Source organism: Schistocerca cancellata, chromosome 7 (genome assembly GCF_023864275.1).
Source record: "Schistocerca cancellata isolate TAMUIC-IGC-003103 chromosome 7, iqSchCanc2.1, whole genome shotgun sequence".
Taxonomy (NCBI): Eukaryota; Metazoa; Arthropoda; class Insecta; order Orthoptera; family Acrididae; genus Schistocerca; species Schistocerca cancellata.
The window spans coordinates 594,210,835-594,237,361 of NC_064632.1; the positions used below are offsets into that span (position 1 = coordinate 594,210,835).

General features: G+C 46.4%; 1 protein-coding gene across 1 annotated transcript; it reads right to left on the bottom strand.

The window, feature by feature from the left end:
* Positions 1–493: 493 nt before the first annotated feature.
* Positions 494–24,889, bottom strand: LOC126092923 (uncharacterized). Its single transcript, XM_049908654.1, has 4 exons — positions 24,875–24,889; positions 23,797–24,050; positions 9,662–10,018; positions 494–506 (listed from the first exon to the last, which is right to left on the bottom strand). Exons 1-4 carry the CDS (start codon positions 24,887–24,889, stop codon positions 494–496), a joined length of 639 nt encoding a protein of 212 aa, XP_049764611.1.
* Between the last annotated feature and the right edge of the window lie 1,638 nt (positions 24,890–26,527).

The window sequence follows — 26,527 nt, forward strand, 5'->3', positions numbered from 1 at the left end:
AAGAAAGTTTTTGGAGACTTGAAGGAAAGGGAATGCAGCCATTGACGGAAGCGGACTCCCGGTGGTAGTAGAGAGGACGGGCGGCCTGCATACCCCAAATCCAAGGAGGCGTCGGGGAAAAGGACGATGAGGCCTAGAAGACATGACTAGCGAAACAACTCTGAAGGGCAGCTCTCTGATTAGGCAATGGAGGTTCAGCAACCTCAGCGTAAAGATTCTGCACAGGTCAGGCGTAAAAAAAACACCTGATGCTAAACGCAATGCACGGTGCTGGACAACGTCGAGATATCGAAGAATAGATGACCGTACAGCTTTTCGTCTGTGCCTGCTACATAATTTTTCTGGTTTTGATGTTTAGTCTACCAGTGACTGTTGGAAAAACGAACGGGAAAGGAATGAAACAATATTTACAGCTGGCGACAATAAAAATGCTTCACGTCAGTTACTTGACATCTGCATGACGTTACCTATGGCTCGGAATAGGTCTGTTCGATTATTGCTGCCAGCTGTAAAAGGATCAACACGTGCCAAACACCCTCGCCGTACCTGAGCGGGGGAAGGAGGGGGGAAAAGGGAGATTATATATAGAGAGAGAGAGAGAAAGAAAGAGAGAGAGAGAGAGAGGAAAGGAGAGAGAGAGAGAGAGAGAGAGAGAGAGAGAGAGAGAAAGAAAGAGAGAAAGAGAGAGAAAAAGAGAGAGAAAAAGAGAGAGAAAAAGAAAGAGAGAGAAAGAAAGAGAGAGAAAGAAAGAGAGAGAAAGAAAGAGAGAGAAAAAGAGAGAGAAAGAAAGAGAGAGAAAAAGAGAGAGAAAAAGAGAGAGAAAAAGAGAGAGAAAAAGAGAGAGAAAAAGAGAGAGAAAAAGAGAGAGAAAAAGAGAGAGAAAAAGAGAGAGAAAAAGAGAGAGAAAAAGAGAGAAAAAGAGAGAAAAAGAGAGAGAAAAAGAGAGAAAAAGAGAGAAAAAGAGAAAGAAAGCGAGAGATTTTTTTTGTGGTTTTAGGGCGCACAACTTCAATGGTCATTAGCGCCCTGACGACGTTAAGAATGCACCGCGAGGCACAAGTTTAAAACAACTAAAAAGGAAAACACGATACAAGACAGACTGACAGGCATAGGATTAAAAAACAGCATCATCAAATGTCCTTAGTGAGGTTTGTCAAATTGATAAAACGAAGAACACCAGCAGCTGCTCGTGGGTCATCCGCTAAAACGGCATCTAAAGTACACGGCAGGTTAAGTTAGAGACGCAGTGCGTTAAAATCTGGACAGGACATTAAAATGTGGCGGACCGTCAGCAATTGCCCACATGGGCAGAACGGCGCCGGCGCAGCCGTCAGCAGATGGCGATGGCTGAACCGGCAGTGTCCAATTCTTAACTGGGCCAAAACTACCTCCTCCCGCCGAGAAGGGCGTGAGGAGGACGTCCAAGCCACGGGAAGAGGTTTCAAGGCCCGAAGCTTGTTGGCTGTAAGGGCAGCCCAATCGGCATGCCACAGCGATAAAATGCGCCGACAAATAACCCTGCTAAAATCGGACGAAGGGACACAACAAGAAGCTGTCCGAGGCTGGAGGACCGCAGCCTTGGCCGCGGCATCTGCAGCTTCGTTCCCAGGGATACAGACATGGCCAGGGACCCACATAAAGCTAACCGGAGAACCGACGTCCACCAGCTGCCGAAGAGAGCGTTGGATACGATGCACGAAAGAGTGAACCGGATACGGATCACTGAGGCTCTGGATGGCGCTCAGGGAATCGGAGCAGATTACATAAGCAGAATGTCGGTGGCGGCAGATGTAAAGAACAGCCTGGTAGAGGGCAAAGAGCTCATCTGTGAAGACCGAACAATGGCCATGGAGCCGGTATTTGAAACTTTGTGCCCCGACAATAAAGGAACACCCGACCCCGTCATTGGTCTTAGAGCCATCTGTATAAATGAAAGTCATGTTGATGAACTTCGAACGAAGTTCCAAAAAACGGGAGTGGTAGACCGAACCGGGGGTGACCTCTTTTGGGAGCGAGCTGAGGTCAAAGTGAACGCGGACCTGAGCCTGGAGCCAACTCGAAAGGTTGCAGGGAGTGAAAAATTAAGGTGTTGAAGGAGGCGACGAAAGCGAACTCCAGGGGGTAGCAGGGCAGAGACATACAACCCGTATTGACGGTCGAGAGAGTCGTCAAAAAAGGAACGATAAGACGGATGGTCGGGCATTGACAGTAGCCGACAGGCATACCGACAAAGCAGTATATCGCGCCGGTAGGTGAGTGGCAATTCGCCAGCGTCAGCATGAAGACTCTACGGGACTAGTATAAAATACTCCGATCGCAAGTCGTAAACCCCGATGTTGTATGGAGTTGAGGCGGCGTAAGATGGATGGCCGTGCAGAGGAGTATACGTAGCACCCAAAATCCAGCTTGGAGCGGACGATCGACCGATATAGACGAAGTAGGACGGTTCGATCCGTTCCCCACGACATACCACTGAGAACACGGAGGACATTTAAAGAACGGGTACATCGGGCGGCCAAATATGACATGTGGAGACCAGCTAAGTTACCTGTCAAATGTAAGGCCTAAAAATTTGGTTGTCTCCACGATTGGGAGAGCAACGGGACCGAGTCGTAAGGACGGTGGGAGAAACTCTTTGTAGCGCCAGAAGTTAATACAGACCGTCTTCTCGGCAGAAAAACGGAAGCCATTGGCGACACTCCAGGAGGAAAGACGGTAAAGAGAACGCTGAAGACAGCGCTCCAGGACACGTGTACACTGCGCGCTGCAATAGATGGTAAAATCGTCCACGAAAAGGGAGCCTGATACATCAGCTGGGAGGCAATCCATTATTGGATTGATCGCGATGGCGAAGAGAGCGACGCTCAAAACTGAGCCCTGTGGCACCCCATTCTCCTGGCGAAAGGTGTCTGACAGGACAGAACCCACACGTACCCTGAACTGTCGATCCATTAAAAAGGAACGAATAAAAAGAGAGGCGACCGCGAAGGCCCCATGTATGCATGGTGCGGAGAATGCCCGCCCTCCAACAGGTGTCGTAAGCTTTTTCCAAATCAAAGAACACAGCCGCGGTCGGGCGCTTCCGCAAGAAGTTATTCATAATGAAGGTCGACAAGGTAACCAGATGGACAACAGCAGAGCGGCGCCTACGAAATCCACATTGTACACTGGTAAGTAGGCGTCGAGACTCGAGCAGCCAAACCAATCGAGAGTTAACCATTCGCTCCATCACTTTACAGACACAGCTGGTAAGCGAGATAGGTCGATAACTGGAAGGCAAGTGCTTGTCCTTCCCCGGCTTAGGAATCGGGACAATGGACTCGCGCCAGCATGCGGGAACATGTCCCTCAATCCAGATGCGATTGTATGTACGAAGAAGGAAACCTTTACCCACAGGAGAAAGGTTCTTCAGCATCTGAATATGAATAGAATCAGGCCCTGGAGCGGAGGACCGTGATCGGCCAAGTGCGTTTTCGAGTTCCCGCATGGTGAATGGGGCATTATAACTTTCACAATTCGAGGAGCAAAAGTCAGGTGGCCTAGCCTCCTCTGCCTGTTTGCGGGGGAGGAAGGCAGGGTGGTAATGAGCGGAGCTCGAAACCTCTGCGAAAAAGCGGCCGAAGGCATTGGAGACATCCTCAGGGGCCACAAGGACGTCATTCGCGACCGTCAAGCCAGAAAGTGGTGAGTGGACCTTAGTGCCAGATAGCCGGCGCAGGCTACCCCAGACAACAGAAGGAGTAAAACTGTTGAAGGTGCTTGTGAAAGCAGCCCAGCTGGCTTTCTTGCTTTCTTAAATAATACGACGACACTGAGCACGTAATCGTTTATAATTGATACAATTCGCCACTGTAGGGTGGCGTTTAAAGGTGCGTAAAGCACGTCGACGAGCACGTAAAGCGTCTCTACATGCTGCGGACCACCAGGGGACCGGTACGCGACGTGGAGAAGAAGTAGGGTGAGGGATGGAATATTCAGCAGCAGCGAGAATGACTTCCCTGAGGTGCGCGACCTGACGATCGCAGCTTGTGAAGGTTTGATCCTGAAAGGTCGCCCTGGAAGAGAAGAGCCCCCAGTCTGCCTTGGAGATGGTCCAACCAGAGGAGCACGGAGAGGGGGTATGCTGCAGGAGATGGATAACACACGGGAAGTGGTCGCTCGAATATGTATCAGAAAGTGCATACCACTCAAACCGGCGTGCAAGTTGGGGAGTACATATAGAGAGGTCTAAATGGGAATAGGTGTAAGATGTGTCCGAAAGAAAAGTAGGGGAGCCAGTATTGAGGCAGACAAGATTGAGCTGGTTAAAAAGATCTGCTGACTGGGAGCCCCTCGGGCAGGATGCTGGAGAGCCCCAAAGGGGATGGTGGGCATTGAAGTCTCCAGATAACAAAAATGGTGCAGGTAGCTGAGCAATAAGTTGCATCATGTCTGCCCTGGTAACGGCAGATGACGATGGAGTGTAAACGGTACAAATGGAAAATGTAAAAGTGGGGAGAGTAATGCGGATGGCAACTGCCTGCAGGCCGGTGTGCAACGTGATGGGATCGTAGTAAATATCATCCCGGACCAGCAACATAACCCCTCCATGAGCTGGGATACCTACCACAGAGGGTAGGTCAAAACGCACAGAGGTGTAGTGTGCCAAGGCAATTTGATCGCATGGGCGTAGCTTCATTTCCTGGAGGGCGACGACGAGCGGACGGTGCAAGCGGAGCAGCAACTTCAAGCCCTCTCGGTTGGAGCGAATGCTGCGAATATTCCAGTGAATAAGTGCCATCGTAAGAAAAGGAAGATGGAAGAAGGGGTCACGTCGAAGGCCGCTGAGGGCATGGCTTCGAGCGAGCACTGCCGCCGCTATCAGTAGGCGGACAGTCATCGTCCATTGGGTCGATAGGTTCATCGGCCATCTGGAGAGGATGGCCGGGAGGGGGAGCTTCCTCCGCCGGTGAACGGCCAGATGTTCGGCTACCAGCGGTGCGGCCAGGCGAAACGGATGACGGCCTGGGGCGGCAACCGCTGGGTGGCGCAGGAGAAGAAATGCGCCGTGGCGGAGAAGGAGAACTGTGCTTCCTATGAGCCTTCTTGGAAGGACGTTTGGTGGAAGTACCGGTCGAAGGCTGGGAGGTCGAGGTACGTAGGAAGTCTGCACGGGATGGTTCCTTCTTGAAGGCCCGTGCATCTGACTTCGGGGTCTTCGTCTTAGCAGAAGACGATGAAGGGGCTGTTGTGTGGGGTGATGGGAGGAGGAGGAGACGTCGACCGCGCGATCTTAGCACTGGCCGAACGGACGACCGTGGTGCTGAAGGTCAGATCGCATGTCTGGGTTGCCACCTCCCTGGTAGTCTGAGGAGAGGCGAGGACAGTACTGTATTTCCCCGCTGGGAGCAGCGCGGGCTTCCTACTAGCCAATAGCTTGCGAGCAGCCGAGGTGGACACTCTGACCCGAATTTCTTGGATACAGCGTTCTTCCTTATAGACAGGACAGTCGCGGGAGCATGCGGCATGGTCACCCTGACAGTTCACTCAACGAGGAGACGGAGGTGGACAGTCACCCTCATGGGCATCCCTGCCAAAAGTGACACATTTAGCCGCATTGGAACAAGACTGTCGAGTGTGATTGAAACGCTGACACTGGTAGCAGCGCGTAGGTGTCGGGACATAGGGGCGAACAGAAATAACCTCGTAGCCCGCCTTGATGCGCGATGGCAGCTTAACACTATCGAAGGTCAAGAGAAGTGTCCGGGTCGGTACAAGGTCATTGTTGACCTTTTTCATGACCCTATGGACAGCCGTCACGCCCTGCTCAGCGAGGAAAGATTGAATCTCCTCGTCAGTCAATCCGTCGAGGGAGCTAGTATAGACTACACCACGAGACGAATTCAAAGGTCGGTGGGCCTCCACCTGGACAGGGAACGTGTACAGGAGTGTGGCCCGAAGCAGTTTTTGTGCCTGATAGGCACTCTCAGTTTCTAGTAATAAGGTACCGTTACGTAACCTGGTACAAGATTTCACAGAACCGGCTATGGCATCTACGGCCTTCTGGATAACGAAAGGGTTGACAGAGGAAAAATCCTTTCCGTCCTCAGATCGAGAAACGACGAGGAACTGTGGGGCAGGCGGTAGTACTATTGTCACTGGTGGCTGGTCACGTTTCCGTTTTTGGGCAGAAGTCGAGAGAGATGGAGTGGAATCCATTGCGGAGGAATCCCCCATGATTGCCAGCGTCTCCGATGGCGCGCTCCTTCCTTGTGGGGACCCTCTCAGAGTGCACTCCCGCCTTAGGTGAATGTTTACACCTCAGGTCACACCTCCCGAGAAACAGACGGAGGGACCAATCGGCATGGTCAGAAGGTATCAGCTCAGGCAATCACCCCTCCCCGGGCCTGGCCTTTACCAGGGGGTACGCGCGTGCCTTACATGTCTACCCAGGGCGGGGAATTACGCGTTACCCCGTCACCGGCTACGCGTGCGAACGCGTGGGTCGGCCTTCAGGCACGCACAGGGAGGAAGGAAGAAGAGGAAAAAGAAGAGAGAGAGAGGGAGGGAGGGAGGGAGAAAGAGGACAGACTGTCTCAAACGCCAAGGCAGAGACCAGAGAAGGAAAGGAAGTCAAAGGAAAGGAGGAAAAGAAAGGAAGTCAAAGGAAAGGAGGAAAAGAAAGGAAGTCAAAGGAAAGGAGGAAAAGAAAGGAAGTCAAAGGAAAGGAGGAAAAGAAAGGAAGTCAAAGGAAAGGAGGAAAAGAAAGGAAGTCAAAGGAAAGGAGGAAAAGAAAGGAAGTCAAAGGAAAGGAGGAAAAGAAAGGAAGTCAAAGGAAAGGAGGAAAAGAAAGGAAGTCAAAGGAAAGGAGGAAAAGAAAGGAAGTCAAAGGAAAGGAGGAAAAGAAAGGAAGTCAAAGGAAAGGAGGAAAAGAAAGGAAGTCAAAGGAAAGGAGGAAAAGAAAGGAAGTCAAAGGAAAGGAGGAAAAGAAAGGAAGTCAAAGGAAAGGAGGAAAAGAAAGGAAGTCAAAGGAAAGGAGGAAAAGAAAGGAAGTCAAAGGAAAGGAGGAAAAGAAAGGAAGTCAAAGGAAAGGAGGAAAAGAAAGGAAGTCAAAGGAAAGGAGGAAAAGAAAGGAAGTCAAAGGAAAGGAGGAAAAGAAAGGAAGTCAAAGGAAAGGAGGAAAAGAAAGGAAGTCAAAGGAAAGGAGGAAAAGAAAGGAAGTCAAAGGAAAGGAGGAAAAGAAAGGAAGTCAAAGGAAAGGAGGAAAAGAAAGGAAGTCAAAGGAAAGGAGGAAAAGAAAGGAAGTCAAAGGAAAGGAGGAAAAGAAAGGAAGTCAAAGGAAAGGAGGAAAAGAAAGGAAGTCAAAGGAAAGGAGGAAAAGAAAGGAAGTCAAAGGAAAGGAGGAAAAGAAAGGAAGTCAAAGGAAAGGAGGAAAAGAAAGGAAGTCAAAGGAAAGGAGGAAAAGAAAGGAAGTCAAAGGAAAGGAGGAAAAGAAAGGAAGTCAAAGGAAAGGAGGAAAAGAAGTCAAAGGAAAGGAGGAAAAGAAGTCAAAGGAAAGGAGGAAAAGAAGTCAAAGGAAAGGAGGAAAAGAAGTCAAAGGAAAGGAGGAAAAGAAGTCAAAGGAAAGGAGGAAAAGAAGTCAAAGGAAAGGAGGAAAAGAAGTCAAAGGAAAGGAGGAAAAGAAGTCAAAGGAAAGGAGGAAAAGAAGTCAAAGGAAAGGAGGAAAAGAAGTCAGAGGAAAGGAGGAAAAGAAGTCAGAGGAAAGGAGGAAAAGAAGTCAGAGGAAAGGAGGAAAAGAAGTCAGAGGAAAGGAGGAAAAGAAGTCAGAGGAAAGGAGGAAAAGAAGTCAGAGGAAAGGAGGAAAAGAAGTCAGAGGAAAGGAGGAAAAGAAGTCAGAGGAAAGGAGGAAAAGAAGTCAGAGGAAAGGAGGAAAAGAAGTCAGAGGAAAGGAGGAAAAGAAGTCAGAGGAAAGGAGGAAAAGAAGTCAGAGGAAAGGAGGAAAAGAAGTCAGAGGAAAGGAGGAAAAGAAGTCAGAGGAAAAGAAGTCAGAGGAAAAGAAGTCAGAGGAAAAGAAGTCAGAGGAAAAGAAGTCAGAGGAAAAGAAGTCAGAGGAAAAGAAGTCAGAGGAAAAGAAGTCAGAGGAAAAGAAGTCAGAGGAAAAGAAGTCAGAGGAAAAGAAGTCAGAGGAAAAGAAGTCAGAGGAAAAGAAGTCAGAGGAAAAGAAGTCAGAGGAAAAGAAGTCAGAGGAAAAGAAGTCAGAGGAAAAGAAGTCAGAGGAAAAGAAGTCAGAGGAAAAGAAGTCAGAGGAAAAGAAGTCAGAGGAAAAGAAGTCAGAGGAAAAGAAGTCAGAGGAAAAGAAGTCAGAGGAAAAGAAGTCAGAGGAAAAGAAGTCAGAGGAAAAGAAGTCAAGGAAAAGAAGTCAAGGAAAAGAAGTCAAGGAAAAGAAGTCAAGGAAAAGAAGTCAAGGAAAAGAAGTCAAGGAAAAGAAGTCAAGGAAAAGAAGTCAAGGAAAAGAAGTCAAGGAAAAGAAGTCAAGGAAAAGAAGTCAAGGAAAAGAAGTCAAGGAAAAGAAGTCAAGGAAAAGAAGTCAAGGAAAAGAAGTCAAGGAAAAGAAGTCAGAGGAAAAGAAGTCAGAGGAAAAGAAGTCAGAGGAAAAGAAGTCAGAGGAAAAGAAGTCAAGGAAAAGAAGTCAAGGAAAAGAAGTCAAGGAAAAGAAGTCAAGGAAAAGAAGTCAAGGAAAAGAAGTCAAGGAAAAGAAGTCAAGGAAAAGAAGTCAAGGAAAAGAAGTCAAGGAAAAGAAGTCAAGGAAAAGAAGTCAAGGAAAAGAAGTCAAGGAAAAGAAGTCAAGGAAAAGAAGTCAAGGAAAAGAAGTCAAGGAAAAGAAGTCAAGGAAAAGAAGTCAAGGAAAAGAAGTCAAGGAAAAGAAGTCAAGGAAAAGAAGTCAAGGAAAAGAAGTCAAGGAAAAGAAGTCAAGGAAAAGAAGTCAAGGAAAAGAAGTCAAGGAAAAGAAGTCAAGGAAAAGAAGTCAAGGAAAAGAAGTCAAGGAAAAGAAGTCAAGGAAAAGAAGTCAAGGAAAAGAAGTCAAGGAAAAGAAGTCAAGGAAAAGAAGTCAAGGAAAAGAAGTCAAGGAAAAGAAGTCAAGGAAAAGAAGTCAAGGAAAAGAAGTCAAGGAAAAGAAGTCAAGGAAAAGAAGTCAAGGAAAAGAAGTCAAGGAAAAGAGTAAGGAAGACAGTGAGGTGGAGAAGAACAAAGAAAGGAACCAACCAAAGGAAGGAAGAAACGAGAATTGAAAAACCAAAAAGACCACAATTATAGGTCGTGGAACCGTCCGTCTCCGGACGCAGACGCTAACTACCCCCGTGAGGGGGATGGACTCCTTTTAGTCGCCTCTTACGACAGGCAGGAATACCTCGGGCCTATTCTAATCCCCGGACCCGCAGGGGGGAGAGAGAGATAGAGAGAGAGAGAGAGAGAGAGAGAGAGAGAGAGAGAAGCACTATGGGACTCAACTTCTGAGGTCATTAGTCCCCTAGAACTTAGAACTAGTTAAACCTAACCTAATTACATCACACACATCCATGCCCGAGGCAGGATTCGAACCTGCGACCGTAGCGGTCGCTCGGTTCCAGACTAGCGCCTAGAACCGCACGGCCGCTACGGCCGGCCCAAGCCGTGCACCCACCTGTCGGCGGACCCCCGCTCGGCGGCGTGCAGCCACGCCAGGCGGGCCCTGAACGCGCTCGACTGAGTGGACGAGGAGCTGGTGTCGCCGTGCGTGTGGGAGCCGGAGCTGGGCACACCATTCTGCTGCTCGCAGCCGCTCGCGCTCACGCTGGCGCTGCCGCCCTCTTCTTCCGCCTCCCCCTCCATCTCTTCCTCCATCTCGCCTTCGTCGTCGCTGGCGCTTCCGCTGCAGCTGCCCTCCGTGGTGGAGAGCGACGCCGACGTCGACTCCTCCTCGCCCTGCGCCGCCTTCCGCCCCTTCCTGCGGCCGCGCCTCTTGGTCGCGCCCTTGACACGCCTCTCCCCAGCGCGCCCCCTGTGCAAAATCGAAGGCTCATTACCAGTAAAGTGTCAAGTCGAGGCACTGTATACGTGTGACATTTTAGATTAAGGGTCGACCTGCGACAGCAATCGCAGAACTTGCGTACGGGCCGCGAGGTGCCGCCACGAGCGCAACCGTTTGTAAGTGCCGACGGAGTTCGGCCAGCTCATTTTGTTGGCATCTCATTTTTGCCTATTCTCTCATTTGCTTAGTTGCTTAGCTCTTATTCGTTTATGGCTCATGTTACTGTGCTCTCTTTCAGCCATTCTGATTGTTTTGATTTACTCCCAATTGAGAAGTGCTCATTTTGGTATTTCACTTTTGCATATTTCTCATTTTGCTAATAATTTGCTCCTTAGCTTTTTACAGTTGAATTGATTAACATTGTCTCATGTATTGTTTGTTCATATTAGCCTGTTCATATTTTGATATTCTTTAAATACTGTAATAATTTTCGAAAGCATTTCTTCCCTTAAACTTGTGTAAAGTATTCTATATGTAGGATTTGTTCTGTGACAGGTGTAAGGTTTTGAATATAAATTATATACGAAACTGTGCTTCGAAAGTAGTTTTTCAGTTTGTACTACATCAGACGACAAATTTGTGATGTGAGGGACAAATTTGAGGGGCGAACCCATGGAAATAGTCTAATGATCCCCTTTCAAAATAGAAATTTGTGTACACTGAAATACGTGACACTGTAGACACACACACACACACACACACACACACACACACACACACACACACACGAGCCGAAAGACCACCTGTTAAATAGCTTCTTGTCCCAACTATAAAATAGAATATAACAGTGTTTGGCACAGACTTACAAGTCCTGCAGAGGATTCTGGTAGTATGTGGCGCTAGACGTCTGCACGCAGGTCAAGCAATTCCCTCAAATACGGCATGGCGATTTACAGAGACTCAGCTGGTACCTGATGTGCCCGACCTCTACCCACTGGAACACACATTTGCTGCCAGCCATCAATGTGAGTTCACCATAATGCCTCTCAAACCTTCGACTTTAACCACACTGGATGAGAGGTCGTAGTTGTGGATGTCAATATCAAAAAATATATCGGCTCAACCACTTGTTTATAGTGTAAAACACTAAGATTGATTCGTTTCAGAAGTCAAGCTTCCATCAGAATAGTAAGAAGTAAAAAACCTGTTAAAACTCGCTAAAATGGAACATGCACCAGGCACAATAAAATTGATAAAATTAAAACATCTTGGCTACTTCCCTTGTTGCAGCCGTGTCTTCCAAGGTGCATCTCCACATAGTCCCTATGAATGAAGAAGACAGAATGAGCTGAACATCGTTAAAAAACTAGCCAGAGCTAACGGATATCACCAAAACATTGTCAATAAATTAACGACAGAAACAGCGCGCGAATGTAAGGAAGAATATCGCAAATAATATTACGAGAGTCACAATACCATACTGCGGCGATATTTCGCAAAAAGTGGCTAACATTTTCAAACCTTTTAAAGTTGATACCGCTTTTCAGACCAGTAATACGCTGCAATTTAAACTAAGAAATAATTTACAGCAGGAAAGCTATAAATATGAGAGAGCTGCGGTCTATAAAATTCAGTGTCACACGTGCAAGGCAAGCTATGTAGGCCAAACTGGTAGGTCCTTTAAAGTACGGTACAAAGAACATAGATGCTTTCCGGCTTAATAATTTCGAAAATTCAGCTGTAGCCACGCATATTTGGGAAACGGGACACCCATGTTGGGAATAGATCAGGGTCTCGTTGTTTTACATAGACAGGACAAAGGCAAAAAGTTGGATCTACTAGAACAGCTGTAAATTATGATACATAGCGTGGATAATCAGAACACACTGAACAGCTAACTGGTGATATAAATAACTTTTTCAAACATTTTACTGGCTTCTTTTAGTATCTACATTTTTAGCAATTGGCAAGACACCATTTAATGAGGTCCTTGGAATATGTATACGTTATCTGTGTATGTAGACATCTCTGTGACTTCCTTGTTTACTTGCGCGTGAGCGCGTTTCAGTATCGTGTTCGGCTATGTGGTGTGTGGTATCAACGAAGACGCACGGGCGGTTTACGACGATAGAGGAGAGAGCCATGTGGTTAGATTTTGAACACCATAGGCGACACCATTTTTTTAACAGGTTCTTTTACATTTTATTATTCTGGTGATGGAAGGTTGATTTCCGAAACGCGTCAATCTTAGTGTTTTACACTATAAACAAGTGGTTGAGCCGATATATTTTGTAACATTGCCTCTCAAACCGCTGTAGCACGATTCTGACCTAGCAAGGTTGACACTTATCCTGCTGGGGTAAGTCACCGACGTACGGCGGGAGTTCGAGAATGAAGCGATGCAGGTGGCCTGCAGTGATGTCCTTGTCGCGGAACCGTTTTATAGTATTTCGTGACTTTAATCACTTATAAATGAAATTTCAGGTAGATCAAAAAAATATAAAACCAGTTACCTATTGTCAGCGTAACAATTCGTTTGATCTCTGAAATGATTATCCCGGCTAATATTTGTCACTGTTAAATCTCCACTTTATGTTGTGTAGAAATGTCTGTAAAGTCTTGTTAGTGGCACTAAATTGCATATAATTTTACAGATTTTACACAACTGTTACTTAACATTGAAGCACTTTTCTCTAGCAAAAGGAACATTTAGTCACAAAATACTACCCGCGGGCAACACTGACGTATGTCTCCTATTAAAATATTTCATGTAAATCGTCAGTAATAATTAGGCTTCATAGATCAGCAAATAAATTGATACTACGTAACGTGCTGTGAACACTATTTTTAAAGATTCGATGTAAGTCGAATTTGTCTTTTAAAGTAGATTCCAGACCACCGGGGCACATTTACTTCCATTCATTTATTTCTACCAACATTTATGTTGGTTTATATTCTCTATTCAAAACTGCCACGAAGATATTTTTGCTAAGATGGTGGCAGACAAACTCCCATAATCGAGGCAGGATTCTACTAGGCTTTGGAAACCCGCAGAAGGTACTGCGATCTGCACCACACTAGTGCTACTTAGGCAACGATGGGTATTAAGATGCAGCCAATACTTTAAGCTAATAGGCAAAGATGGGGAACTGATAAAGACCAGTCCTAAAAAGCGATAAATCTCCACCACATCCGGTAGTTTATCGTATAGGTGAAGTTGTGGTTGTGGGTGTGGGTGAACGGTATGACTAGAAGTTCATGACATGAGTCTTGGCGGCGGTAAATCTAAAGCCATAGGTCAGGGCGTATTCCTGCGCCTTTGGTATGGCGCCTTGCAATCTACATTCAGAGCCAGACACCAACACTAGATGAGGAATAGAAGAAGCAGAAATAATCAGCACACAAGGAGGACAATACTTAGGGCCCACCCCCCACAGCTGCTTGTAGATTGTAGATGGCTAGTAGAAAGTGAGACACTCAGTATAGCGCCCTGTTGGGCCCAATTCTCTTTGATATGGGTGTACTGTGGCAGGAACCAACTCTAACCTGGAAAGTACAGTGAGACAGGAAGTCGAAAACCATCCTGACAGAAGACACCCAAGACTAGGAGCCAAAACAGCCGCCTGCTCACCATGCATCCAAGCAATTTACAAAATCATTGGCGAGTCTCTTTGGGCAGTAACTGTGTCCCTAGATGGTGCTTACCAAGTTTCAGAACTGGAACCATGATACTTTCTCGCCATGGCGATGGGAACTCTTCCTTGCTCCAGATGCAGTTAAGGATGGCAAGGATGTGACGCTGACAGGTCACTAGCAATGTGCTTTACCATTTGGTTGTGGATGTGGTCTGGCCCTGGACTGTATCAGCGCAGTGGGCGACGACAATTTCCACTCAATGGATGCAGCATTATATAGCTCCAGGTGGCTTGAAGTGAAACAACTTCTTTTGCTCTAACCACTGTTCTAAGACATGAAAGGCAGGTTGATAATTCTCAGACGCTGAGGCCTGAGCATAACGGAGAGCAAAATGTTCGGCAATGGTGTCCGAGTCAGTGTATGCAGTATCATTTAAGGCAAAACCAGGTTCATCTGGAGACATATGGTATCCATACACATATCTGATGCGAGCCCAAATCTGCCAGAGGTACATTGTTCTATTAGGTCATAGACCTGGGTAAAGAGCAATGAGGTGCTCCACACATTGGTCCGCTTATGGCAATTTAGAGCCCACCTATGATATCAGACGACCTTAGATTTCGAAAGACTGCCACGGTAATGCCTTCCACCAGGGCAGGCTTGAAGAACAGGGTATTGTTTCATCAGCTGCTGAAACAATGGCTGTAGTTCTGGACTGCCTCATGGGCATCTCCATGCAGCAGGGAGCTAATGTCGACAAAAGCACCTAAAACATCGCAGTCTGCACAGTTGAGAGCATATCTGTGTGGGCATCCAGGTGACACTGAAGTGTATGGGGTACCAGTATTCAACAGGCAAAGGTCAAGTTCTCCCAGTAATTTTTGAGGTGTTTACTGTGGCCAATGACCATGACTCCACCCCACAAAGGTTTATCAGCATTGAAATCACCCAAGTTTTGAAAGGTGGGGGGGTTGAGCAAACAATATGTTCTCAGACATCAGAAGGGAGGTAAGCAATACAGATAGTAATATCCTGAAATGCCATTACCCACAGCCTTCAAAGGTGTAAGAGGCACGAGTTCACTATCTGGACTGTCTGGAACGTATGTCCCAACTCTGCCTGACACCATTATAGGTTTGTTGGTTGGTCCGTCGGTCGGTCGGTCGGTCGGTTTAAGAGGGGGACGGGACCAAACCACTTGGTCATCAGTCCCTTGTTCCAAATAAAACAATGACAAGGGAAAGAATAAAACAAATGAGACATACAATACAAAACGGAAAGAAAGGGAAAACCACAAGAAAGAATGAAAGGAGGCAGTGGCAAGGGGGACGGGCTATAGCCACCCTCCCCATGGAGTATCATATTACACTGGATAAAATAACTTCAGAAATCAGTGAATGCATTACTCCAACAGACTCAATCATTTTCTTTAATAATTACGTAGCAATTTGAGAATGCGAAAGGCTGGGGGGGGGGGGGAGGGGATGGAAGTCCTCTAGTTCACTACACGCCACAGTGAATTCTATAACGACCCATTTACAGAATGGGAACTCCTCAGTTCCCCTGAACATTGCCCCAACACAGCTTCTGGCCCAGACTGGATCCACAGCCAAAGTATTAAACATCTCTCATCTGACTAAAAGCGACATCTCCTCGTCATCTTCAACCGTATCTGGTGCGATGGCGTCTTTCCATGGCAATGGCAGGAGACCACCACCATTCCGGTGCTCAAACATGGTAAAAACCCGCTTGATGTGGATAGCTATCGGCCAGTCAGCGAAGTGCTCGGCAATCGTGTTTGCGTCGGTAGATAACACGTCATCGATGGTAACGCAATGGATACTTGTTGAAGTCTGGTACCCAAACACATGTCTGATCTTCATCCAGACTTGGGAAGGTGACAGACACATGGCACTCAATGTTCGAGACATACCTCTCCAAACACTGTTTCTGCTTTTTGATAAGCTGGCGAATGCGGACACGGAGCCATTTAAAGGCTATTAGGTGTTCTTGCGAGGTTGCTGCTAATGTCGCTGTGGAGCTCCCGACAGTGACGGCGACTTCCGGCGACCACAAAGGTACCAACTTTCACCAGGGCACCCGAAAGAGGGATCGCATTTTCCGCTGCAGAAACGATCGTAGTAGTTATCTGGTCAACCACAACATCGATGGCACCACGTGGGGGACAGTCAATGGTGACAGCAGAGGCGAAGGCTTCCCATTCTGCCTACCCTTCTGGGTAGGCGTCCATGGGCATGACGCCAGGGGAGTGACAGGAAGGTGGGGAAGTGGTCACTACCAGACAGGTCGTCATGTGCTCTCCAGTGGATAGATGGGAGAAGTCCTGGACTGCAAAGTGATAAATCTATGACAGTAACTGCCATGAGAGACACTAAAATGTGTGGTGGCCCTCGTATTTAAGAGGCCGAGGTCGAAATGGGATGGTAAGGTTTCGACATTTCTGCCTTGGCCAGTAAGCAGGGTGCGAACTCCACAAGGGGGCTACGAGCGTTAAAATCTTCCAAAAGTAGTAAAGGTTCAGGGAGTTGAGCAATCAGTGCAGCCAATGCGTTCAAGGGTACTGTAGCATCTGGAGGGAGATATAAGTTGCAGACAATTATTTCCTGTATCGTCTGTATCCTGACAGCCATAGCTTCAAGAGGGGTTCAGAGGTGCACAGGCCCACTACATACTGAGTTCAGGACAGACGCAGACTCCACCTGACACTATTATGTACACTACAGTTCTTTTAATATCCCCTGTAGCCACGAAGGTCAGGGGGTCTGCATTACCGGGAACCAGATTTCCTGGAGGGCAGCACAAAAAGCAGGTGTACAGCTTAACAATTTCTGTAGCTCTGCCAGGTGGTGGAAAAAACTGCCGCAATTCCACTGGAGGATGATGTGATCGTAGGGCTGGAAAGGCATGGAACATTCAGTAAGCCACTTTACGCCGCCAGATCACCTGCCACCACCAACTTATTTCCCGAGCAATCTACATCCATTGTGTGAGGGTTTGGAGAGATCTAGGTCCTCAGCAGACTCCAGAATCTCCATCCCATCCTCAGATGCCGAGCTTTTAGGTAGTGGTGGTGATGGTGGTGGTGGTGGTGGTGGTGGTGTGGCGTCACCGCAATTGCCTTTGTCTTAGGGGTCTTTTTGGGTTCCTCTCACTGCTCCTTTGGTTTCTCTAGCTAGAAGGGCTTCACTGATTCAGTCTCAGGGACTGAGGATGATCATTAAGCACTACGACCAGCTGGGTGTCGTCTTTCCCACTAGCTAAAGTCTGGTAAGGGAGTGACCCAAAGGACCCATTCCTAGTGAGAGGAGCTGAAGACTTACACTTGTATGGTTCAGAAATTGGGCTGGTGTCCTAGATGGTTAGGGAGACAGTGCTCCCAAGGTAGGTAGGGTGGGAGCAACAGGTAGGAAAGTGACCTCACCATTAAGGGGGCAGGTGTAGTCTTCCAGCTCAGAGCCAACAGGAATATGAGGAACTGATGGGGTGACAGCTGTTCTCATAGCAGCAGTGTAAGAGGTTGTTATAGCCACAGGATGGAGGTGCTCAAATTTCCCTTTAGCCTCTGTGTAGGTCAGTCTTTTTAGGGTCTTCTGGTCCAAGATTTTCCTTTCTTGCTGTGAAATCCTGCTTTCTGGCGAACAAGGGGAACGATGCTGTCCACAAGTGACACCAACAGGAGGCAGGACGTCCACAGTTTTGATGTGTGACGAGGTACAGCAGGAAGACATATGGGTAGACTTCCAGCACTTAAAACACTTAACTGGGGGAGGGATGTTTGGCTTGATGTCACAGCAGTAGACTATCACCTTGACGTTCTTTGGTCACATGTCACCCTCTAAGGCCAAGATGAAGGCACTGGTGGCAACCTGATTATCTCTTGGACCCCTACGGACGTGCTGGACGATATGAACACCTCTGTTTTAAGTTGGCGCACAGCTGGTCGTCAGACTGCAAAAGAAGGTCCCTGTGGAATATAATACCCTGGACCATATTTAAGCTCTTATGAGTCGTGATGGTAATGGGAACATCCCCAGCATGTCAAAAGCGAGTAATGCCTGTGGCTGGGCAGAGGATGCCGTTTTTATAAAGACTGCATCTTACCACATTTTGAACCAGCCTTCCACCTCATCAAAATTGTCCTCTACATGCTCTACAAAATACTGATGCTTCGAGACAAAGGAGTCCCCCTCAGCCCTCATACATATGAGGTACCGGGGTAAGGTAGGTTTGCTGCCATCCTTAGCCTGGGAGGGGAATGATTTAGGGTTATACTTCCTTGCATTGTACCGAGACTGAACGACTAGAGACTGCTGGTGTGTGCTCACCAACAAATGATGAGGTGGTACACTTCATCGAGCATCATCCGCCCTGATGCTCTCTACTGACCAGGGGCCCTCCCCATGGGCGCCACTCAGCTGCAGCAAAGGCCATCTGGCAGGATGGCGCAGTCATCTACAAAGTGACCCCTGTTTGTTCAGGGGGCTACAATCAACAGGGTACATGGCGGCCCCACCACAGAGGACTGTTTACCATGGTGGATATCAGCTTCAACCAAGCAAACAGGTCCATTGTAATCGTCAGTGCAGAAAACTATACTGCACAGTGGATGGAGGAAAACACACCCTGGAGGGTGACCTGAACCAACAACTGGAGAATGAGTGGAAGTGCAAATCCATGTCGATGAATCAGTGAGAGGTCTCAGTGCATGATGGACACAATGCAGCATGTAAGGTGCCCTTCTCCAGTAGGCTCACTCTTCGGGAAAATTTGGAAAATGGAGGTCAAACTCGACAGTGGACCATCACTAAGGTCGAAACATGCGAGACTCCATTTTGTCGCCTCTTATGGCAGGCAGGAAAACCTCAGGCCTACTCTTAGCCCTGGGCCCACAGGTGAGGGGGGGGGGGGGGCCAGAGACTACCATAGGCAGCACTATTCTCATAATACCCTTGATATCCAAGAAGGGTTGGGGGTCTGTGTTGCTGGGAGTGAAGTGTCCTGAAGGGCAATGCGGAGGACAGGTAATGTGCTTAGATGTCATAGCTTAGCCAGGTGGTGGTAAAACTGCTACAATTCCACTGGGAATAATGTTTCTGTAGGGCACCAAGGGAGCAGGTTGTGTCTTATCACCTACTGCCACTGGTTGAGGGATTATGGCTGCAATATACACAGGTACTAGGATCCATTGTGTGATGGAAACAAGGGACACTGGGACTGATGGGATCTCCACCTCGACCACAGGAGTGGAACAGGTGTGGTCTGGTAACATGGGGGCCACTAGAATGTCATTCACCTATGAGGATTGTTTCTAGTCTTTCCTCTGAGGATTGATGATTGTGAGAGCTTCTCTGTATCAGTTTCAGGTAAAGACAATAATCTTGAAGCCCTGTGACCAGCAACCTGTAGCTCCTTTAGTCACTGGCTGGTGTCAGTTTTAGACTGGAGGAATCCTAGGAAGAAAGGCGAGAGAAGCCGGAGGAAGGTGCTTTTACTGTAGCTTGGAAGTGTGAACGAATGTCCCTGGTGGGAAGCATAATTCCCAAAGAAGGTATGGAGAAGAAGCAAGAAGGAAGCACAGGGTTGGGCATGGTTGAACAGCCCTGAAAGGCTACTGTAAGGGATATCTTAGCTATAGCCTGACATTTGACACTGGTTGCAACCAGTCTTGCTTCTTTGCCTCTTGATAATTGAGTTTGTCCAAAATCTTTTACTCTCTCAAATCCTTTCCTCTCTAGAAAACGGCGAATCTGGTGAGCAAGGGGAACACTGCTTCCCATATAGTTCACACAGAGGGGAGGTGCACATGGAAATTCACATGCAGGGCTCCTCCATCATCTCTATGTATGAGGCTAGCGTTGCTCTGCAAAGACGTTCCCAAATTTGAAGCTCTCTAAGTATCACATGGGGGGTGGGCGGAGGGGAACACATTTCCACATAGTTGTACTACCACCTTAACCTTTTCAGGTAATTAATAGCCATTTAAGGTCAAGATGCCACTGGTAACAACCCTATTGTCCTCTGGCCCCCTATGTAAAAGTGTACACCCTGTCGCTCCAAGTTGGCGTGTAGCTTATCAGTGTGTAAGAGCAGGACTATGGAAAATGTCTACTGGGGGATGGCAGTCACTGGTACGTCACCCAGCTTATCCCAAGTCAGCAGTGCCTGCGACTGGGCAGATTATGCCTTTTTTTATCTAAAATGACCAAATTTGCGTTTTAGAGACTTACTTCCCCGAACTTCTCCAGGTTCTCCACAAAGAGAAAGAGCTTTCTGGCAAGAAGGAACCACCACCAGTCCTTGTACAGAAAGTATTGTGGGGAGTACTGCTCTGCTTGCCTCTTAGCCTTACATTCCTTCCAAGGCCTAGCCAGGGAAGGGAACATTTTAGGGTCATCTCAGTGCATTGAAAGACGGTTGTACTTTCATAGAGACAGTGGACATATGGTCTCCAGTGCGAGATAATCTGCTTCATTTGCAGCTGATCCAACATGGTGCCACCCACTGTGAATGGGAGATCTCCCAATGGTCACCACACAGCCTCAGAAATGGCTGTCTGGCTAGTACTCCCCATGCCCAGTCACTTATTGGCCTACACTGGTATGTTTTCAGCTCAGGCGCACAAATGGAAAAGCACAACTGTGGAACACTTCCCAGGACAATCCGCATTTGTGGTGAATTTGGAAATTGGTAGGTCAAATCCAACAATGGGGACCATTTGACGAGAAGTTTTAGAATACACGAGAAGTGTAAATTTGAGGTGAAGCCATAAGCTAGGTCCAAGCAGGGACAACACCAAGAAAGCCATTCGATGGACAAGCAGAGGGGAAAGGAAAAGGGTAAGAACAAGCATGCAGCACAGAAAGGAAGCAATCCTGCAATGGCTGGTGACCAATGGTAGCCAAGCGTGTACTCTAAGAGTTGCGAGCCCCCTGGTGGTATTCCCTGATCTGTGCTGTTGGTTTGAAGAAAAATATTTTTAATGACAAATTTCATTAAGGAATAAATATATTGAGAAGCAGCAGTTGGTACCCCCAGTTCCCTAAACAGCCCTAAGCCGGACATTCTACTGTCCATACCACAAATAACTTATTCCACGTTTTTCAACTCAAAACTTAAGCTTGGCTTGATGAGTTACCCTAGAAAATAAACCCGAATGACATTTTGGAATGAAAGGAATCTTAATATGCTCTCTCTTATTTTTGTATCAGCTATGTCTTACAACATTCACATAGCAAATAGAGCTTCAGTTTTTCAGTTCTGTTGTATTCTGCTCCCAGTTGAATTAAACAATCAACTGTCAATTTTAGACATATACTGGCAGGAAATCTTTCACAATTTCTGAACAGCACATAGTATGTTTTTTCAGGGTGTACTGACAATCAGGATTATGGAAAGGTAATTGATTTTGTCAGACAGTGTATAACAAATTATATATGCATTTTCATGAACGTTTGATTAACATTGATTGAAACATCACATTTTAGATGAGACTATTCCAAGACCTTTTTGTTTCGTGCTCCGATTGAAATACATGAATCACTTGAAAAGCCTTTTCTAGGATAGTGCCGAAGTTGTGAGCAGTGCTCGCTGAGCTGTTTATGGAAAGTACTCACAGAACTTACATCACTGGGCGTAAGACGGTGTTCTAACTACCAAACGTATTGCCAAAACTGAGGATAATTACTAGAAAACTAACTAAACTAATACTTCAGTCACATCTGATAGAAATAAGCCAAGAAGATCGACATGGAAAGGTTTGGATTGTTTCGAGCAGTTTTATAAAGTGGCCAAAAAGTGTTATGATGCATCAGCTCCATCTTTCATTACCCAGCACTTAAGTTGCTTCAAATGAAAACTGGTTTTATTCGTTAAATTATTTAGGATACATCAACTGGTCGCAATCTATCACTGGTTTATTAATAGTCGGGCGATTTGAACAGAACACGCAACCTGAATAAGCCCAGATAATGTGTTTTGTGCGGCGCTCAACTGTGCGGTCATAAGCGCCCGTACTAAGTCCCAATTTTTATGTAGTCCAATTTTTACAGTGTCCAATCTAGCCCGTCACGAATGATTATGAAATGAGAGGACAACACAAACACCCTGTCGCCAGGCAGAGAAGATCCCAACCCAACTGGGAATCTAACCTGGGACCTTGTGATCCAGAGGCAGCAACGCTAGCCACTAGACCACGAGCTGCGGATGCGTAAGGCCAAAGTAAATGACGTCACGACCCTTCAGCTGACTATTGTAAGCAGCTATCTTCAGTAAGACACCAGCCATTCGCCGCTTACAGTTCCAACTCCACGTAGCGCGAGACTTAACCAGCGTAGGATTTATGAAAGCCTCCCTCAGACCAGCAATGTTTCCAGGCCACTGTCCACATTGAAATATCATGAGCCGCACTTTTTATTCACCGACTTACTGGGTGCATGTAAATTTCGTTAGTACCTGCACAGGGATGGATCTGCATATAAAAATAGTGAAGCAACTGGGCAGCTTGTTCATTCCATATTTGCTAAAGACACTTCAAACTGTCATTACTACATTCCCTTGATTCATGGTTCTAATTAACACTAACAGGTTTTGTTTATATGAATTGTTCTCAGACCTTTTCCTTACTGGAGCAGTACAGGTTCATTATTATTTATAAATTTCACATGAACTAAACTTAATTACAATCAGACAATCGTAAAGATATACATGCTGGCTAGAGTTAAGCGCTATGATGTTTGGCAGTTGACAAATTTATTTAAGAATAAAAATTCCACCACCACCACCTATTTTGTTCAGAAGGTTCTCGTATTTTGTTATTAGTGTCACCTGACCTAACTTTGCACTAAGGGTTTGTACCAGTTTTTATTTTTAGTATTTTGTATTTGTGATGGTAGAATTTTATTGTTAAATGAATTGTCAGCAGTAAAACTGCATGTCGCCTAACACTAACTAGCAGCTTGTGCGTGCGTCAAATCTAGTTATTGATTTTATTTCCTTTTTGCACAATAGTGGCGTGATACTGAAAATCTGTCACAGTTACTGACTCACGAAAATGTAAATAAAAGACTGCATGAACTACGAACTAAGACATATACTAGTAAAAAAAAGTGTCACTTGTGGCCAAAAACTGGCAAGGGGACTTCTGGGAAGGACAAATATCTGAAGAGGGAGAACACAAATAAAAGGGAGTGAGGAGATCATCATTTGTTCATGGAGGGATCTGCAACGAAGACGAAGCAGACCCCACCCCGCCCCCTTCACGCTGTCCATTATGCAAGAAGCTGACATTTGAGAGAGAGCTGAAATCTTGAATGTAACTATTGCTAATGGTGATCAAATGACCAATACTTCACGCCATTGTTAAGTTTTGTAATATTGGCATGGGGCTGTGCTGGAAAGTATTGCCTTTGAATTTATTATGTGAAAGGCGGATCTTTTTAAATAAATCAAACTTTATTAACATTCTACATCATTCTTCATATGTACGTATTTATTTCGTAACAGTCACCCTGGCGAACACATTTATCCTAACGAGAAATCTGTTTGTCGATACAGACACCGTAAAGAATTCGACTATCGACAGAGTCACAACCTCGCCTGTGCTTGCACCGCTTCGTTACTGGCAAATGAAGTCTTCGAATGTATTCATAAAGTTTTAGGAACAGATGAAAATCGGATGGAGCCAAGTCAGGACGGTGTAGATCTTTGACAGGAAACCAAGACGTTTGATTGTTGCAGATTTCGCAGCCTTCTTGTGTGGTCTGGAATTGTTACTCTGAAGGATGAGGGTGCTGCATGCGTGGGCAAACTCTCCAAATTCGTGCTTTCGACATAGTTACGTCACAGACCGCCATGTTATACGCTGCAATTCTGAGTGGTCGCGGGGCAGAGGGTTGCAAGTTGCGTCAGCGAAGTCTACCGAGTAATACGCACGACATTAATACGTCAACCAATATTCATAACAGAATAAGAAATTCTGAGGCACTAGTTTTCAGCAGCAGATCTATTCCAAAGACCTTGTACCACATCGTCAAATGAAAATTATTGCAAAGCCCCAACCAGTGTGTGGCATGATTGATTACAAACTTCCTTAACCCACAGTCTGGCTACATCGTCTGTGGAGTGCTCTGCCTCGCTGCACTGGAGCGTCTTACCTCTTCCTGGAGCCTCCTGGCTGAGGCTGCTGTTTCTCTCCCTCCGACTGCTGCGGCTGCCTCTTCTCCAGTGGCGCCGACCCCTCTGGGAAGGGCCGCCCCCGGTCACCCTCCGTGGTTCCGCCCTCCAGCTGGCCCTCTGCAGACACCCGAGAGCCTGAAGGTCTCTCTCGCCCTTCGCCAGAAGTTTCAGCTGGCCGGCTCCTCTGCTCGAGCCCACTGGTGCCTGGAACTAAGTGCCCAGCTGGTTGAGACTATTACAACGCAGGAATGTACTGACAGGTGTGAATATTACCCAGTCAACTAACTCGTGCTTGAAAAATACCGATAGGAATTACTTACAGAAGAATGGAAAACTGTTAGAAGCCGATCTCAGGGAAGATAAAATCGGTTCCAAAGAAACGTAAGAACACACGAGGCTGTACGGAGACTACAGCTAATTACAAATGCACATCTACGTTTATAACTTTTGTAGCTTCAGAGAAAGCTTTTGACAACGTTCGCTGGAATGAAGTAGTTACAGTCTGTTTCCTGACTTATTCCTGCGACCTTCGAAGTCGTGTCTGGGACATATCGAAAAATCGGCCGTAGCAGAACAAGATTTCGACATTGTAACCACGAAAATTAAGTGAGACGAGCGTTTTAGCAAGGTCATCGCATTATTACGCAAGCACATATATTCAGACAAATTTATAATTTTAATAGGAAAGGTGACTGAAGGTCGACAAAATAGGGATGTCTACTTTGCGCCAACAGAAAGACTTAATCGAGACTGGCGATGCCATCCAGAGTCATGCAGTCGGCATCACGCGACGTGTGGAGGGGCCCTGTACGTCCCTTGTAGATGCGACGGACTCGCCTAGTCTTATTGGCAGTAGCTGGTTTTACGTCGGGAAATGTCTCCTGCAGTTGGGGACGAAACGTTAGGAGTCAGTTATGTACATCGATCACGGTCGCTCAGCCCGAAAGCTTTAACTGGCGAAGACGCCGGACGTGAAAGCCCACATCGCACGGCGAAACATATGTACAACTTGGGTCGAAACGAGACTGCTCTTATACAAGTTTAAGTGCACGATACTGCAAAGTAAGACATGACCTAGGCGTAGCGTCTAAGTCTTAATTGAAAACGATACGTCCTACGTCCTGCGTTCGAACCTCACAACTATCAATTTTGAATACAAATCAACAATGGCATAACAACTCACCGTCGTTCTGTTAACGACCTTGACATAGGACTGAGTTGTGGACGGGGGTTCAGAGCAGATACTTGCCCTTAGGGTAGGAAACTGCCCCTTAATGGCTGACTAATCAGTCAATGCTCAACGGCATGAGGATGCAGAAGGCAATAAAAACCGCTGCAGTAAAGACACTGGATGTCCACAGGATATATGGTTTGTCATTGAGAAAGTGCCATTGCCATGACCTCACCATTGGCAAAGTATCCTGGATTGGTTCCGCATTCCGATCTCTGGGAAAGGACTGTAAGGGGAGGTGACCATGATAAAATTGGATACTCATCCAACCGGGGTATGAAATGTCAGAAGTTTCAAGCTGGTAGGAAAGGTGGAAAAGCAGAAACGAAAAACGCTAAGGCTCAATCTATAGTGGGGAGGTCAGTGAAAAACTGGAAGAAGAGGATTCCAGGTAGGACAAGTATATGGTACGATATATCACTAGCAGCAGAAAATGGTGTAAAGAGACTAGGAATCGTTATGAATAGGATGGTAGGGCACTGACAGTTACTGTGAACAGTTTGCCGATAGGGTTGATATCAGAATTGACGGCAAGCCAACATCGACAATAGTTCAGGTATATAGGCTGACGTTGCAAGAAAAATTAGGACGATAATGAATGGATAATTCAGTCTGTAAAGACGGATGAAAAGCAGTCATTGGGGATTGGAATGTGGTTGCGAGGGACGGAGCAGAAGGGTTACAGGAGAGAGTAGGCGAATACTCTGTTCAAGACTCACAAGAGGGGGTAAGATTCCAGTCAAATTACGTCGTAGTCAGGCAGATTTCGAAATCAGGTTTTCGACTAACGCGTACAAATGAGCAGATATAAATAAAAATTTAGTGTTGAGTACGCTGAAGTTTAAGAGTAGTCACGAAGAACAAAACGCTATTCGCGACGTGCAGGATCTATGAAACTGGAGATATACTCCTAGACGTTCGAGAAAATATCCACAATTCCGAAGATAGCAAGAGCCGACAAGTGCGAGAATTATGGCACAGTCAGGTTAACATGTCAAGCATCTACGTTGCTGACAAAAATAGACGAATCTGAAAGAAAATCTATCTGGCGGATCTGTTTGGCTTTAGGAAAGGCAAATACAACAGAAGAAGCAGTGCTGACGTTGCAGTTGATAATGTAGGTAAGACAATGAAAATCAAGGAAAATAGGATTTTTCCTGGAAAACTCGTCAGACATTGTAAAATGGTGCAAGGTGGTCGAAATTATGTGCAATATAGGAGTAAGCCATAGGGAAAGGCAGGTAATATACAATATTTACAAGAACCAAGAATGACAATAAGACTTAAAGACTAAGAACGAAGCACAAGACAGGAAAGTAGCCCTCCACCCCTATAGTGCAGTACACATCGAGGAAGCAATGGCAGAAATAAAAGTGATTCAAGAATGGAACTGAAATTCAGGGTGCAATGATATCAATGATCAGATTCGCTCAGGACATCGATATCGGAGTTAAAGTGAAGAGTTACAGAATTTGTTT

Bases quoted from the DNA above. Each gene is read 5' to 3' on its own strand.
- LOC126092923 (XM_049908654.1), bottom strand. The intron at 10,019-23,796 runs GTAAGACGCTCC...GATTTTGCACAG, and splicing joins CCAGGAGGCTCCAGGAAGAG to GGGGCGCGCTGGGGAGAGGC.